The sequence below is a fragment of the Pan troglodytes genome, chromosome 13 (assembly GCF_028858775.2).
Source record: "Pan troglodytes isolate AG18354 chromosome 13, NHGRI_mPanTro3-v2.0_pri, whole genome shotgun sequence".
Taxonomy (NCBI): Eukaryota; Metazoa; Chordata; class Mammalia; order Primates; family Hominidae; genus Pan; species Pan troglodytes.
The window spans coordinates 20,541,490-20,559,009 of record NC_072411.2 but is presented as its reverse complement, the minus strand read 5'-3'; the positions used below and the strand labels follow the sequence as shown (position 1 = coordinate 20,559,009).

The 17,520-nt window shown below is 34.8% G+C and overlaps 1 protein-coding gene across 7 annotated transcripts in view; it reads right to left on the bottom strand.

Annotated features, from left to right (window-relative positions):
* PTPN4 (protein tyrosine phosphatase non-receptor type 4) overlaps positions 1-17,520 on the bottom strand; it is a 223,108-nt gene that overhangs the window by 107,563 nt on the left and 98,025 nt on the right. For all 7 annotated transcript variants that reach the window (XM_525902.8, XM_009443187.5, XM_009443190.5 and 4 more), the window contains exon 3: positions 14,607-14,714. In XM_525902.8, the coding sequence (XP_525902.2) occupies positions 14,607-14,714 (108 nt within the window). The remainder of the gene's footprint in view (positions 1-14,606; positions 14,715-17,520) is intronic.

Here is a 17,520-nt window from a genome sequence, read left to right as displayed (position 1 = left end):
TCCTTGAGGAACTACTATATTGATTCTTGCAAATCTGTTCCATTTGGAGATTAATGCTAAAAGCTGCATTTCAGAAAAGGCCTAGGTAGGAAAAAAATCATTACATGACAGACAATATTTTTCATATCAAATGTAATAAAAATTATGCTAGAAATTAGTGAATGTGTTAATATTAAGATTTTGATTTGACTTTTCCATCAAACAGTACAATGTGCAACAACCTCTATTTCATAAGTAAAGATAGTTAATAATTGCAGCAACCTGAAGTGAACGTGAAGTGATTCACATTAATCTAACTATATTTCTTAATAGTCTGGCAAGTTTTCAAAATTCTCTTCACCCTTCACGCGCGCACACACACACACACACACACACACACACACATGCTCTTGGGCTTTATACTCATTCAGGCAAAATTCTACTACAGAACTTGAAAATCCACTGAGGAGAAATTTTATAACATTTGCCTCATTCCTTTAAAAATAAAATACCTCCCATTTGAAAAAAACCCAATTTTTAAAGATATAATGTTTAGTTTTGAGAATGATTGATTTTTATGTGTGAGAAATTTTAAGCAGTTTCAATACTTCTGAAGGCCAGTTTAGCTCTATTTCTGGACAATTAGGACTGAATTCAGAAAAACTTCAACTGCTAACATGTTTCAATTAAAAAAAAATCAAAGAACCCAAAATGAGGTACTAGATGTGGTAGTATTTTCCAAGTAAGTTTATGTATCATTATTTATAAACCTAACTTCTACCACCCATAATTAAATCCAGGCAGAACACATAGATTTTTAATAATAAATAAATGGCTGGGAGTAATTAATAATGATTTCCTCTCCACTGTCCATAACATCCAACACATCAAATCCAACTGAGTCTATCTTCAAACTGTATCTAGAATTTATCAATTTATCATCCTTATCTCTCTAGTCTAAGCTCTGCCTATCGCCTCTTAATTGCTCTCCCAGTTGATTTTCTCATCACCATGTCCCTCTTCATGCTCCATAAGAAGCAAGAATAGTCCTAAAACATAAATTTGAGTATGTCACTCATTTGATTAACACTTCTTGATAATTTCTCAGTACTAGATCCAAAGTCCTTACACTACAGCTTGTATGGTCTCTTCTTACCTCTTCCACCTCAGCTTACTAAATTCCAGCCATAATGGCCTCCTTTCTGTTTCTGAAAGATGCCATCATAAGGCCCTCAATTTCAAGCTTCCCTTTCACAGAATGCCCTCTAGATTTCCTACAGTACTCTTCATTATCCGTAAGTCTCAGCTTAAAGCCTGCCACCTCAGAAAGGCCTTCAACTGACCACCCTACCAAAAGTATGTCATACAGCTCCCATTTAACAAGTAAGGAACATTATATCCCTTCATTACATTACCTCAAGTTTGTTTCACCTTTTTTTTTTTTTTTTGTCTGACTCCTTCATTAGATTATAATGAAACCAGGGATAAAAGCTGTTTCAGTCAATACTGTAGAGTCAGCACCTAGCACAGGGCTTGACATAATATGAGTTAAAAATACTGTCAAAAGCAGTGGCACACACCTGTAATCCCCTGTCTCAAAATAAGAAAGTAAGCAAAGTAAATAAGTAAATAAAAAAATAAATAATTTACTGAAGGACTAAACCTGCTGAATGACTCAATAGCTGGGGGTAGGGTGTTCAGCCCTGTTTAATATACTTCTTTCCTCAATCATCCACCACTTATCCACCTTCCCATCCGTCTATTAATCTAGTGATTTTTGTTCTTCATATCTTCTAGGAAAAGTCATAAATTATATCCCCTTTAATGACTGTCTACAATCAAAATTTCAGCTCAATTAATCTATTGAAAGCTTGTCTTCCTCATTCAGTTCTCCTTCAAAATATTCTGGTAAAAGAAATATAAACACATTTACATACACAGATGTGTCAAGCTGACATAGCTTAGAAGTACAAAGATAAGCACTGAGAAATTTAACTGCTCTCATCAATGATATCAGTGAGATAGGGTTAAGGTTCTTGGTTTAAACCAGGAAGATGGAACAGTGCTATAACAAGCACTACTGAATGGTAAAAATAGCATTCATTGTAAAAATCCATCAAGTTGCAAAACAAACTAGGAAAAAACATAATATATAAAGAAGTTCTACACATCAATAAGAAAAAACTGACACTAATAGAAAAATAGGCAATGAATAAGAATGGAAGTTCACAATCAAGGAACTACAAATGGCATTTAAGTATATGACAAGATAGTCAATCTTGATCATAATTAGAGAAATACAAAAGTAATCTACATTGGGTTATTATTTTTCAACAGTAATACTGGGCAAAGACTAAAACGTTTGATGACACACACGTGAGAAGAACAGGCACTCTCATACATAGCTTCTGAAAGTATAAATTGTACCATCTCAATGGAGGATAACTTGGCAAAATTTATCAAATTATAAAATGCATATGCCAAGACTCAGCATTATTTTTATTATTTTTAGTGAGACATATTTCACGCACCACAAAATTTACCATTTTAACATGTATGTGTCATTATACTTTAGTATATTCCCTACGGTGTGCAACCATCATCACTATCTAATTCCAGAATATTTCCATCACCCTCAAAGGTAATCTTGTACCTATTCGCAGTCAGTCTCAATGTACCCTTCCCTGTTGCCCCTAACAATCACTAACCTACATTCTGTCTCTACGAATTTACCTGTTTTGAACATTTCATAAGAATGGAATCATACAACAGGTTGCCTTTTGTGTTTGTCTGCTTTCACAGACAAGGTTTTCTTGGTTCATCTACATTGTAGCATGTAACAATAATTCATTCCTTTTTATGGCTGATACTGGGTTGTGTCTACTTTTTGACTATTATGAATAATACTGCTATGAACATTTGTGTACACATTTTTGTGTGAACACATGTTTTCAATTCTCTTGGGTATATGCCTAGGAGTAGTATTGTTGGGTCACAGGATAATTGTATATTTAACTTTTTGAGAAACTGCCAAACTTGTTTCCACAATGGCTGTACCTTTTTACATCTCCAATATCAATGTATAAAGATTTCCATTTCTTCACTTCCTCATCAACACTATCTTTAAAAAAATTATAGCCATCCCAATGAGTGTGCTGTGGTATGCCATTCCTTTTTATTGCTGAATATTTCACTGTATAGCTATACCATATTTGGTTTATCTAGTCATCACTTGATGGACATTTGGATTGTTCCCATATTTTAGTTATTATGAATAATGTTGCTATGAACATCTGTGTATAAATTTTTGTGTGGACATACATTTTCAAGTCTCTTCAATATATATCTGGGAGTGGAACTGCTTAAAGTAACTGTTTTAATACATCTTGAAATCACATATTATAAACCCTTAATTTTGTTCTTATATAAATGGGCATTGGGGTTATATCACTACCTATATTTAATTACAGACTGCATTTTCTTTGCCAAGAACTGCTGTACTAGCTGGATTACTGTGCTACATCTGAGAAAAGCTGAACTGTCTGCAATACAATATATATGAATTTTAAATGTCATAATATTTTATTAGAAACTATAACTATCTAGTTAACACTGATAGCTAATGAGACGGTACTACATCATCAACCCCATTCATGAAGGAGTGTCTACTTAGGGATGGAGCTCTGTTTCTAATCTTTTCAAACCTTTCAAAGTGATTAGACATTGCTAATCGGTTACCTGATGGCTCATGGTTTCTAATCTTTTCAAAGCCAATTTCCCATTCTTTTCCCTGGGAAGAATCTCTTGTTTACTCTATATACTGCTTCACATGACAAAGTTAATTTTTGTATCTGCCAAAACGTAGTAATAAAATTTCTACATTTGAGATCTGCACGGTTTCTACTAAGAAATCCACTGGTTATTTTATTGAGGTGCACTTCTATGTGACAAGTCACTTTTCTCTTTCTCTTGCTGCTTTCAAAACTCTTTCGACCATTTTCATTGTACTTGGAGTTCAGCGAGCTTCTTCTATTTGTATATCTGTATCTTTCTGCAAATTAGGGGAAAGATACATGGCAAGACCACGTCTCTACAAAAAAAAAAAAAAAACCAGAAAAAATTAGCCAGATGTGGTAGTGCATGCCTATAGTCCTGGTTACTCGGGAGGCTAGGAGGTTGAGGTTCAGTCTGAGAGGCTGAGGCTGCTCTAAGCCATGATCGCACCACTGCACACTGCACTCCAGTCTGGGTGACAGAGCAAGACCTTGTTTCAATCAATCAATAAAGTAATTTAACTCCAAACTGTTCAGGGTTCCTATTGTAAATAGCCTTGGTCTTAAAGAAAATATAATTTGGACAAATTACAGCCATATATTTATTTATTCATCTGTTTCAGTATCACTTTGGAGATTAAATTCTAGCTTATATTCTTTTCCACAGTATCAAGTTTTAGATGTATATTTTTTTCCCTTAACTCATTCATTATTTGAAGCCTATTTTCTATAAGGCACTGTGTCAGGTACTGGGGTGATATAAGTTCAAAACATGGTCCCTATCCTCAAAAACTGGTAAGTCATGAAACATATCACCTCAAGAAAGTATCATCACTGCTACAGATAAAAAAGAAAGAGGTAAACTGTACCTGGGGAGTAGTGGTAGTCAGGAAAGGCTTGAGAGGGAAAGTGACTTTTACTCTGAGTCTTAAAAAATGTGAAGGTAAGAGGGGTAGGGTAAAGGATGTGACGGGAGTGAAGGATGTGAGTTAAAGGTAAGATATTTCAGGAGGAGAAAGTATTTATGCCCAAGAGGGCAAAGATCAAGTACTGCCTATTTCATCTGTAAAATATTCCATTTTCTATCCATTTTTAGAAATCTTTAGCTGTAATACCTGCCATTACTCATCTTAATGGTAGCTGTATACATTGTGATATTAACCTTTTGTTTCTCTTATAAATCAATCCTATTTCTTACTAGAAATTAAGTTAGAAACTTGGGAGGAAGAGCATCTCCCAAATAAAGTAATTCTGGAGAGTCACTAGATCCAGTAAAAAACATAGGGTTTAGTAAAACAGTAGAAAGAAAAGGTGTGGAAAACTTGGATTTGATCCCAACTTTACCTTTCACTACGCTAAATAAAATAAAATTAATAACAAAAACAATGGCTAAATAAAATTAAAACAAAATTTAATAAAATTAAAAACAATACTGGAGAACTAGTGGGGTTCAATAAATCCTCGTCTGAATATTTTCCCACTACAGCTCCCCTTTCACCTCTCAAGTCTTTCATCATTTTATTATAAAATCAGGTGATTTAACCAAATGGGTGACTATGAATGAGTCCATGAGTATCAGACTCGCAAAGGGACTTTCTTCAGATATTTAGGTGAATAGACCAACTAACCATGAATCTGTAGGCATAGGGTGTCAGCAATTTTTTTATGTTTCCCAAGGAATTTGGAAGCATAGCCAAGTTTAGATGAATGATCGTTTATCCTTTTGTTTTCTATAATAAAATTATTACTAAAATAACAGTATCAATATAAAACATTCAAGTTTTTTTTTCTCTCTCTCTTTCTCACACACATACAGAGCAAAAAACATAAAAGTCCTTTATTATGGCTCTTCCAATTCTACTCTTCCATCCAAAGAGGTAGCCTCTGTTCACATACCAGCAAGTATACCTTATAATGCTGTGGTACACCTGCATACAAGCATTTAATAATGTTAGATGCTGAACTTAGTGCAGACACCCAATCAGCATAGTGCACTATAGTCCAGAACTCCTGAGCGCAAGTGGTTCTCCTGCCTCAGCCTCCCTGGTAGCTGGGACTGCAGGCATGCACCACCATGCCCAGCAGATGTCACATACTTTATTCAACTATTCTCTTATGAGGGTTTCAGGTTTTTCCATTACTATTTCCTATTAAAAATAGTGTTGCAAGAGAAATTCTTCCATACAATAATTTTTAAATTTTGATATATGCTGCCATCTGCCTTCCAAAAACACTTTTTCACTTTACACTCTCACCAACTGTCTTGAGAATGCACATTTCCCGAGCCTTAGCCAGAAACAGGTAGTGTGAATCTGTATTTTTGCTAATCTAGTATGCAAAGAGTGTTATCATTGTAATTGGCATCTCTCTGATTAACCAGTGAAGCGGAATATCTTGTCACGTTTGTTATTAATAGTTACTCTTCTTCTGTTCATGCTATCTTCCCATTTTTCTATTGGGTTATCTGACTTTTATTTATTATTTGCAGAAGCTCTTCTAGATTTTAATATTATGTTACATATGTTGCAAGTATTTCCCTCCAGTTGGTATTTTGTCCGCAGTGTATACTCTGTATGTTATGCAGTGAAATCTATCAACATTTCCTTTACAAATGCATGAACTATTGTTGCCTAGGATGATCATAACAAATATTATTAAAAATGTTTCCAACTCTTACCCAACTATACTATTGTTTTACATTTAAATTTACATTGGAATTTATTTTTATATATGGTATCTGTTAGGAATCTAAATACATATTTTCCCATCTTTAACCAATTGTTCCAATACCTATCTTGAATACCATCATTATAATAAACTATGTTTTCATATAGACAAAAATTGATACTTGGGCTGTTTCTTCTACCCCATTGACTTATATCGATACTAAGAACACACTATTTTAAGTACTATGTCATCATATTCCATTTTTATACCTGTTAGGACGAGTTGATTATATTTTATATATCTGGCTAAGTTTATCCAGATTCTCTTCCAGAGGAAGTTGAGGATCCTATTGTCAAATCTTCTCCCCAAAAATTCCATTCAGATACTAACCAGCAATACCACTGGTTTTACCAATGAAACTGAAATAGTGCGGACATCTTTTACAATACTGAGCATTCCTCATTATGAGCATGGTGTGTCTCTATTTATTCATAATTTCTATTATATCTTTCTGCATAGTTCTATGTTTTCTTCATATGGCTCTTGACACTCCTGCTTAAGTTTATTCCTAGATGTTTAATGAATCTGGGTTTTAAAAAAAACGTGATTTGCTATTTTTTGGCATATGTCTCCTAAATGGTATATAAAAAGGTACTGATGTTTGTTGAGCTCTAAGTCTTACCAGTTATAATAGTTTTCCAAATGATTCATTTGAGCTTTCAAGGTGGATAATCATATTGCTAAAGAAAAATGAGTTCTTCCCCCAACAAACATACCCTAACACACAGCTTTATTCCACAGGGAACTGTATCTGCCGCCCTCTGTTCAATTAGAAAAGGGGAAAAGAGGAGGCCAAGTGGCCTCAAATAGTTTCTCAGTTAATCACTTTGATACCCGTACTACATTACCCAGAAATCTTTCCTCTTCAACACCTTTTTGGTAAGTTTTCCTCTGGTTTGACTCTTCCACCAATCCTGTCAACACTGAATGTCAACATTCAATCTTTTAAAAAATCTTGAAAATTTCTTGTCTGCTGATGGCATTCATTTTTATTCTCTGTGTGTTCATGAGTGTACTATCTGACACTGGAAAGCAACCAAAAGTAGGCAGAAAGAGGAGGAAAGTCTACTCTTGAAAAACGAAAACTGCAAGGGCTGAGATATATATCAGCAATCTTTGCCTACGGGCAAGTTCAAATCCTACACAGGCAGAGGACATCCTTACTAACTTGAGGTGTCAGAGGACAGAGTTTAGGAATGGGGGGGAAAAACAGAAAATTGAGGAGGAGATTCTGAAAAGGAGAACTCAGAAAGAGGATAAGCTCCAAACTCTGGCTGACAGCTGAACTATGCATGTATAGTTAGACTCCAGAGTCCCAAGAAAGAGGAGTTTGAACCTTTAAGAAATAAGTAGAGATACTGCTCCCAAATTGGACACAGAATACAGACTGTGGGTCCAGCCAGGTTAACTGCACCCATTTGCAATATGCAGTTTAAATTGCGACAAATGTGTACAGCCAGGTAACCACCACTATCCACAATCAAGATATTTCTATCACCCTAAAGTGTTTCCTGTGCTTCTTTGCAATCAGTCTGCCAAATCCTAGGCAACCACTGATCTGCTTTTGGTCACTATGTGTCAGTTTAGCTTGTTCTGTAAGTTAATATAAATGGAACCATATAGTGTTCCACTCTATAGATACACAGCAGTTACTTTTCATCCCTTTGTTTATTGATGGACATTAAAGTTAATTCACATTTGGGCTATTATGAATAAAACTACTGTGAACATTTGTATACAAGGCTTTATGAGACATGTTTTCATTTCTCTTGGATAAATAGCTAAAAGTGGGATTTCTCAGTGGTATATGCCGAGACCAGCTCAGTCGGGGAGACCCTAACCCAGTGGCGCTAGAGGAATTAAAGACACACACACAGAAATATAGAGGTGTGAAGTGGGAAATCAGGGGTCTCACAGCCTTCAGAGCTGAGAGCCTCGAACAGAGATTTACCCACGTATTTATTAACAGCAAGCCAGTCATTAGCATTGTTTCTATAGATATTAAATCAACTAAAAGTATCCCTTATGGGAAACGAAGGGATGGGCCGAATTAAAGGAATAGGTTGGGCTAGTTAACTGCAGCAGGAGCATGTCCTTAAGGCACAGATCGCTCATGCTATTGTTTGTGACTTAAGAATGCCTTTAAGCGGTTTTCCGCCCTGGGTGGGCCAGGTGTTCCTTGCCCTCATTCCGGTAAACCCACAACCTTCCAACGTGGGCGTTATGGCCAACACGAATATGTCACAGTGCTGCAGAGATTTTGTTTATGGCCAGTTTTGGAGCCAGTTTATGGCCAGATTTTGGGGGGTCCTGTTCCCAACAGTATATATTAAATCTATGTTTAATTTTACAAGAAAATTTCCAACTATTTTTCAAAAAGTGGTTGTATCATTTTAAATTACCACAAGCAATTTTATCAGTTGTTCCACATCCTTGTCAACATTTGGTATTGAAATAATTTTTAATTTTAATTATTCTAGTGGATATACTACTTCACTGGATATACTACTAGTGGGTATACTACTTCTAGAGGAAGTACTACTTCATTGTGGTTTTACTTTGCATTTCCTGGATGCATCTTTAAATATTTATTAAATGTCCTTTGTCACAGTAAAAAGGTTCCTTTCTTTTCCAAGTTTTGTTGGGTTTTCATTATGAATGACTGCTGAATTTTATTCTCTGTAATTTATGCCTCAGTTACATTGATTTAGGGGAAAAACTCAACAGTATACTTGATGGGGAAACAGTATCTTCGGTATTTTCCTCTAAGATCGGGAACAAGACAAGGTAGTCTGCGCCTATCACTTCTATTCATCTTTGCCCTGCTGGCTTCAGCCAGTGCAATAATGAATTAAAAAATGAGAAAAACAAAAAGGATAAAGACTTGTAAGGAGGAAGTAAAACTGTCCCTATTTACAAAAGACATGATTATTTACACAGAAAATCCTAAGGAATCAATGAAAACAACTACTAACAGTAATGTGTATTAGCAAGGTCTCAAGATACAAGGTTAATACACAATCAGTTAGTTATCTTGGGGTTTATCCCAGAAACACAAAGTTGGTTTAAAAATTGAAAATCAATGTAATTTACCATATATCTACATGATAATCTAGGTACAAAATTCTATAGAATTTACAAAAAGCTACTAGAATTAAGTGAGTTCAGGAAGGGTACAGAATACAAAATCAATACACAAACTTAACTGTATTTCTATATGCTAGAAATAAACAATTTGAAATGAAAAAAGAAAACCAACAATACTATTTGCATGTTTTTTCTATTTACCAAGTTGCCAAAAGCAGAATTTGAAGTAGTAACCTTGATTTACCCCTTTTCCTCATGAACTCACTGTATCTGAATCAAACCAACCAGTCCTGCTGACTTTATCTCCTAACTGAATTATCTCTAGCACTCATCTTCTTTTCTTCATTCCCCACAGCCAACCACTACTTTCTTAGCAATTTCTTTATTCCAACAATCTCCCAACTGTCTATTAGTTGCTGGCTACACTATAACCACAGGGATATGTGTAAAATACAAGTCTTGTGTTTAGTCATATAAATAAATTCATAGGTAAGTTTGATTTTATCATGGATTAAAAGGCTTTTCATGATATCATGTACTGCTCAAATCTCATCTTTTACCCCTTCTCCTTTTATTAAATAAAAGTTTAATACTAAAACTTTTTTCCAGTTCTTCAAATTCAGCATTCCTGTTTCTTCACTCTTGATCTCTGCATATGCTCCTGCTTCTTTCTTAAACACTTCTGTGCACCCCAGGTCTCTTTGCCATTCCCTCTCAAAATACAACAGAGTTAAACGAGACAAGAAGCAAAAAACTGCATTTAGCAGGCTACCAAAGAGGATTACACAACAGGCAAATAAGAGCTTGAATTAAGATATTACAGTGGAAACATATGAATAGATAAGAGAGAAATAGTGAAATATATAAAATAGATTTAAGCATTTTAGCAACCATGTATTCAAACATGGCTTGTTGAAATAACGGTCAGCCTGTATGTGACTTTTCCCATATTTACTCAAACCTAATGAAATAAATAATGTAAGAATTGAGTTATATAAAAGAAATCTTCAAAGGGTAAATAAACTTACCCCAAGTAAAATATGTCATAACTTAGTAGTGTTAATTAACAGCATACTGGGTTAGAGTAGTGATTTTCATAATATAGTTTCTTGGACTAGCAGCATTAGTGATACAAGGAAACTTATTTGAAAGGCAATTTCTTGAGTTCCAAAGTAGACCTCCTGATTCAGAAATCTCTAGGCATAGGTCCCAGAAATCTGTATTTTAAGAAGCCTTCCAGTTGTTTCTCATGCAAGCTCCAGTTTGAAAACCACAGGGTTAGGAGCTGTGCAAAGAGGAGTAAACCAGTCAAATATCATAATCCAACAAAAACTACCAGAAGAATGAACCTGCAGAAAGATCAGGCCAACAATAATTAATAATCTACCCTCTATCCTACTTAAGAGCAGTATAATTCAATTTAATAGGGAAAGAAACAGTAAATGCACAGGAATAATATAATCTCAAGCCTCTGTTAAATAGCATGCTGATAAAGACCACTAAGAAAAAGCCACCTTTAACTGCTCATAAAATTAAAGAAATAATGCATAATGAATTATAACCACAATATTATTTTCCTCATTTATTCAACATACATTTACTGTTACTACTACAACAAGATATTATGCTAAAAGCTAAAACTGTGATAAACAGGCTTTAAATTAAAGCAGGAGAAATTCTGAAAAGTCAAAGCTTTAAGTAATTTTCTTTGTTGCACTGGAACTCATTACCAGGGAAGATTCTAAAGGAAAAGACAGTCAGCTATTATTCTGTATTTGTTATTTCATACTTAGGAGAAAAAAACAAAATGCTAGGTGCCTTTTAAGTTTATCAATTATAAACTCAATTACATTAATTTCAATGTCTAAGGCAACAGTTCTAATTCTCTAAAACTAATATATAAAAATACACATAAATATACACATAATATATACATACATGTGCATATGTATATGTAACATACATAAGTTTTAAGATTTAAAAACTATGAGCTAAAGATAGGTAAGAATTAATTCTTGTAGAATCTTAGCAAATTCCCTTGCATCACTGATAGTAATTTTCTTATATGGTTACCTCCTCTCCTTAATATGTTCATTTACTCTGTAAATCCTATGCATCTATATCATCATCACTTGGGAAGCAACATCATATGGTAGAGAGTACAGGCTTTGAAGTTAGATCTGAGTTCAAGTCCTTTCTCAGCTACTTCACTAAATTGCGTGACATTAAACAAATTAGTTGACTTCTATAAGTATTAGTTTTTCATCTTTAAAATGATTTTAATGACACTTTCATCATAAGTGAGGAAAGTATTGTGAGAATAAAATGGAATATTATTTAGTTGATTAACAAATTCACAGTAGATGTTTTATAAATGATACTCCCCTACTCCTTTCTCTTGAAGCATAGCATCTTTTTCCTTCAGTCCGTTAATTATCCTCAAAGCCTTAATTTCACATTGACAACTAGAATTGGAACGCTACTTACAAGATTTGTGCTCTTGACAACTAGAAATGGGACACTATTTATAAGATTTGTGCTCTAAAGATCTTTCTGTGGACACATTTTGGCATCTCAGAAATTCTTCCAAATATTTAAATAATGAAACTGCAGTGCAGTGGACAAGACTAGCATGGGGAGTTAGGAGATCCAGGTCCTAGTTTCACTAATGCCAGGAAGTAGCTTTGGATTGGGATAATGTCTTCTGAAAAATTAGAGTGTGAGGCTAGATAATCTCTAAAGCCTCTTTTGGACCTTTAAAATTCTATGATTCTAACTTTTCTGGAAGAATTACTTTGAATCATAAACAACTGGACTCTTGGAACTTGGAATGTATCTTATTTGAGAAGGAATACTCAAGATAGAAAGACAAACAAAGAAAAAGTAGGAGACAGCAAAAAGATCTAGCTCCAAATACCTGTTTCCCTCCATTCATTCTGGTGTAATTAGCGCTACATCTTTTTGTATATGATATGTCTTTTTGTATACAAATTTATGTGATAGAATTTTTATCTCTTGTAGTATACATGATCTCGATATTAATCCTTCTGGAGTACCTCCTGAAAAGGACTGTTTTCATACTTATGGTAGTGACTACAGTGGTGAGTCACTGGTCTCTTCCTCTTTTGTCATCTTGTCACTTACCCCGTCAATCTAATGCCAGCCTACAGCTACAGGGCCTGACTTATGAGGGTCAGCAAGAGCTAAGAATTATCTATTTTTTCTCTTCATGAGGTATACTTAATGAGGTATAACAGTCACCTTTCAGGTATTTGCTTGGCTCACAATTTGCCTTTCTGGTAAGAAAGGAAAAAAACCTTATATCTGAGGAATAGGAGCACCTTTAAATGATCAGGACAAGAAAGGCATTTAAAAAGTAACAGCAGTCACATCTCACTCTCCCTTCAGCTACAGTTACCTCTTGAAGCTACTTGCTATGTGGGCTGTAGACTGAAGCCAAGTAGCCATAAAATGTTATACACCCTATAGTTCAACCATGTATAGCCAATCGCTAACCAATGTTATTTCTGTAAATCAATGAGAATTCCTGAAGAACAATTTTTGCACTTACTCGCTCTCCTGAGTGATCCTCTTTATTCTTTAAAAACTTGAACCTTTCTTATGTTCTCCAGAGCACTCTCCAAGGCAACTTGCAAGTGTATCCTGGGCTGAGGTCCTCAACCTTTGCACTTGAATAAACTCTCTTTAAACTACATTCTGACCCTTTTGATTATTTTAGGTTCAACCTGGGAAAGGCTGCATTACTGACATTTCTACTCATTTCCATTTTTACATGGGTTTATTTATCAGGAAACAACAGTACAACTCTAGGCCCCTGAAGAAGCTCAAGTGGTCTAGTGAAGGCATCAAAGTATGAGGAAAGTTTATTTTAATTTTAGTTCAGTATAAAAGCATTTATTTTCACTGAAACTAGCTGGCCCTTGGTTTGTTTTTCTTTGTGTCATCCTCATATTTTTCCATGACTGGTTTGTAATACAAAATCAGTAAATGATGTCAAAAAAATAAGTGGTAGTATTTAACGTTTGATATATAATTCCCACTAGCTATTCATTCAGAGAATGAAGATCCTAACCATGAGAGAGAGGAAGAAAAAAACAAACCAACTTTTCTCATAAACATTATTTGTATTTTCTATAGCCCTTCTATTAATATAGCCTTATAAACAGATTTCTAAAACATTAATCCAGAACCATTTCTTCAGCCTCCTAATTTTTCTAAAAGTATACAAAATATTCCCTTCAAAATGGAGATCCTCTTACACTAATCAAAAGAATATACTTTATTGTAGAAGTCCCTCACTGTATAAGCATATAAATTTACAAAGAATTCAATCAGAATTTGCTTGTATACCCTTTATCTCGGTTCAGAGTAAGGTATATCCTTTAGTGCATTTTATAACACTTAATTGTCAAAGTAAACATTTCTATTATTCATCACATGCTATCTTCTATTTCTATGATGTGATCTCTCTAATTAAAAGAACCACAATTGCAATTACTGAAGAATAAGTAAAAATCCAAGAAATTTAATGCCAAATAATTGTACAGCTCTGAAATTTAATCTCTATCTTATTTGTGAGGGTCTCTGATGAAATTTGGAAATTTGACATTGAATAAATTAAGAATTTTTATTAGAAATAGCTCTCTATAAATACAATAAAAAACTAATTTTACTTTAGTGCAGACTAATTTATATACATCTGAAGGTATTTTAACCTTTATGCCCAATTTCCTCTCTTTCAGTCAACAGGCATAAATTGGATTTACTTTTTAGTTGTCTGAGACACATAATTAATGAAAGTGACATTACCTGACATAATTATGAAAACCTTAAAGCTAATAACTTCTGAAAGATTAAAATGTCAAGAAAAGAGGAACAAAAGCAAAAGAATTACCTCTATTTAAGTCAAGTAAAAAAAAAACTCATCAAATCAGTGAACACTGTAAATCAGAAAGGACTTTCTATACTAAACTGAGAGGAAAAACTAAATGAAAATGAAAGACAAAATCTTACACTTACTGGGTTATCTGTGGAATCATCAGCCAACTGTAAACCAAAATAGTCCTGCTCAGTCAAATCTAGATGCTTGAAGACGACATCCAACAAGACTTGCCCCTGATCATGTTTCTGTAAAAAAAAAAAAAAATTGAATGAAATCAACTTTGATAGGTTACATTCTTCACATTTTTTAACCTGGTTGACTTTTGTCCTCGTCTATTAACCCAGTTATGCCAGAGGTAGCAAACGTTTTTTGTGTGAAAAATCAGGCCTTGGCAATGACCTTGAGCAGTAGGATATAAATAACTCCCACAAGCTTAGCATGCCAATAATGGAGCACTAGGCATAAATGGGTTAACTTGGTAACTGTTTTCATACCAATGACTTGGTTGAGAAAAAAGACTTCACATGTGACACAGCTCTTTTAGAAAACAACCTGACCTTAGGCAAACTGGTTTAAAGAGCATATAATAAATATGAAAATATAAAGAAACATTTGATTGAAAGTACTTTTCACTTTCAGGCTATCACGATATTTTTGTTAGTTTATATTATTGCCACATTAACTCATGCATATATCTATATCATTTTGTTATGCCTTTTATTCTTATATTTAAATTGTGACTGGAAAGTGACATATTTGGCTAAATATTACTTAAAATATAATTTTGTATTAAATAATGCCATAAAAGGGGAAACGAAGATGGTAACAATTATTTATAGCAAATTGATAAAGGATTGCTAATATTTTCATTGCCAAAGTACTCAGAGAACTTTAGAAAACTATCTCATTTTAACCTCATACTAATTCTATCATGTAGGCATTAAAGAGTAAATACAACTTCCCCAAGTTCCAAAGCTGTTAAACTGTGGTACAAAAGGCATGATTAGATAATCCCCCCCAATAAAAAATATAACTTATGAGTAAAAACAGACAAATGATCAACATGTTCAGTTAAAATAAAAAAAGAAAATGGGAAATTATAATGACATGCCATGGGCAAACAACCCCCAAAATAAAATCCAATGATAAAAAATAAAGACAAGAAATACTTATTGCTGCTAACATGGTAGAAAGATATCTGTTGGGAAAGCAATTTGACAAAACAAGCAATAACAATATCAACTACTCTGGCATCTTAACATAAGTAGCAAACAAAAGCTAATACTGGAGGAAACTTCTATACCTATCAATAAATTCATGAGAGAAGTTTATTCTCGTTACATTTATATACAACATATATTAGAAAAACATGTGCAATGGTTTGAGTTTGTCCCCTAGAATTCATGTGTTGAAAATTTGGTCCCTGGTATGGTGATTTTGAGAGACAGGACCTTTAAGAGGTGATTAGGTCATTTAGAAGGATTAATGTCGCTTTCCAGGGACAAGGTTAATTCTCAAGGGAGCGAGTGAGTTCTCACTATCACAGTACTAGATTAATTACCACAAATGGGTTGGTATAAAGTGAGGCTGCCCCTGGAGTTCTATCCCTTTTACATGCACCCACTTCCCCTTCTGCTTCTCTGTCATGTTATGACAGCACGCAACCCTCAGAACAGACCAGATGTGGCCATCTGATCCCGGACCTCCCAGCCAAAATAAACATTTTTTTTTTTTTTTTTTGAGATGGAGTTTTGCTCTTGTTGCCCAGGCTAGAGTGCAATGGCACAATCTGATCTTGGCTCACTGCAACCTCCGCCTCCCACGTTCAAGCGATTCTCCTGTCTCAGCCTCCTGAGTAGCCAGCATTATAGGTGCATGCCACCACGCCCAGCTAATTTTTGTATTTTTAGTAGAGCCAGAGTTTCATCATATTGGTCAGGCTAGTCTCGAACTCCTGACCTCAGGTGATCTGCCTGCCTCAGCCTCCCAAAGTGCTGGGATTACAGATGTGAGCCACCGTGCCTAGTCAATAAACCTCTTTTTAAAATAAATTACCCAGTCTCAGGTATTCTGTTATAGCAACAGAAAATGGATATGGTAGAGAATAGCAATATATTTTACCACTAGTTTTTCTTCTCATTAGCTATAGCAGTTTAGAAGCTTCCAGATACCAGTCAGAATTCAAACTTATGGCTGAAACACTAAGGACATTTTTTTTTTCATATAATGGAAAGTACAGAGGCACAAAAGACTCCAGCGCAAGCTAATTTGGCAGATGAGGGACATTAAGACTAGGTTTCTTTCCATCTTTCTCATCTGCATTCCAAGTGTTGGCTATATTCGTGAGCCTTTAGCAAGATGCTCACAGCAATTCCAAGATTCATATCCAGGTGACAATGTTTAAAAGAACAAGCTTCCTTGTAAAAGTTACCTAACAAAGACTCTTATTGGCCAGAATTGGGTCAAATGGCTATCTGAAAAAAACTCATCAATGATGGGAAGTATGTGCTCCAAACAGAGCTTCTCAATGTTGGCCCCCATCTAAATCGCCTGCAAATGTTTTATATACTGATACAGTCTACCTCCCTGACCTGTCTCTCATTCTGATTATATTTGTCTGGGGAAGAGACCAAGCATTAATCTTTTTTAAAAGCTACTAAGGTGAATCCAATGTACCTTTGGTTGAAGAAACTATGCTTTCTTCCACTAAATGTATGGATTTATTTCTGGACTCTAGACCTTGCATTTTCTTTTCACTTCCTATATATCACAGACTGGGTACTGTAGAATTCTGTTACCCAGAAATGCTAATAGGTGCTGATGAAAGAGCCCAAGAAAAGCCTGCTTTCTCTAGGAAAAGGACCAGATAAGGGTATGTGGTAGGACAGAAACCTGACAATGCCAAACTCAATGGGAAAAAAACTGAGCCCTTCTCTACTAGTGTCCACGGAAATCAAATAAGAAGCCTAGTTTCATGTGCCACCTGGTTTGAGCAGGCAGCAAGTGAAAAGCCTGAACTTCTACCCACTTCCAAACAGTACCGAGTAGTAC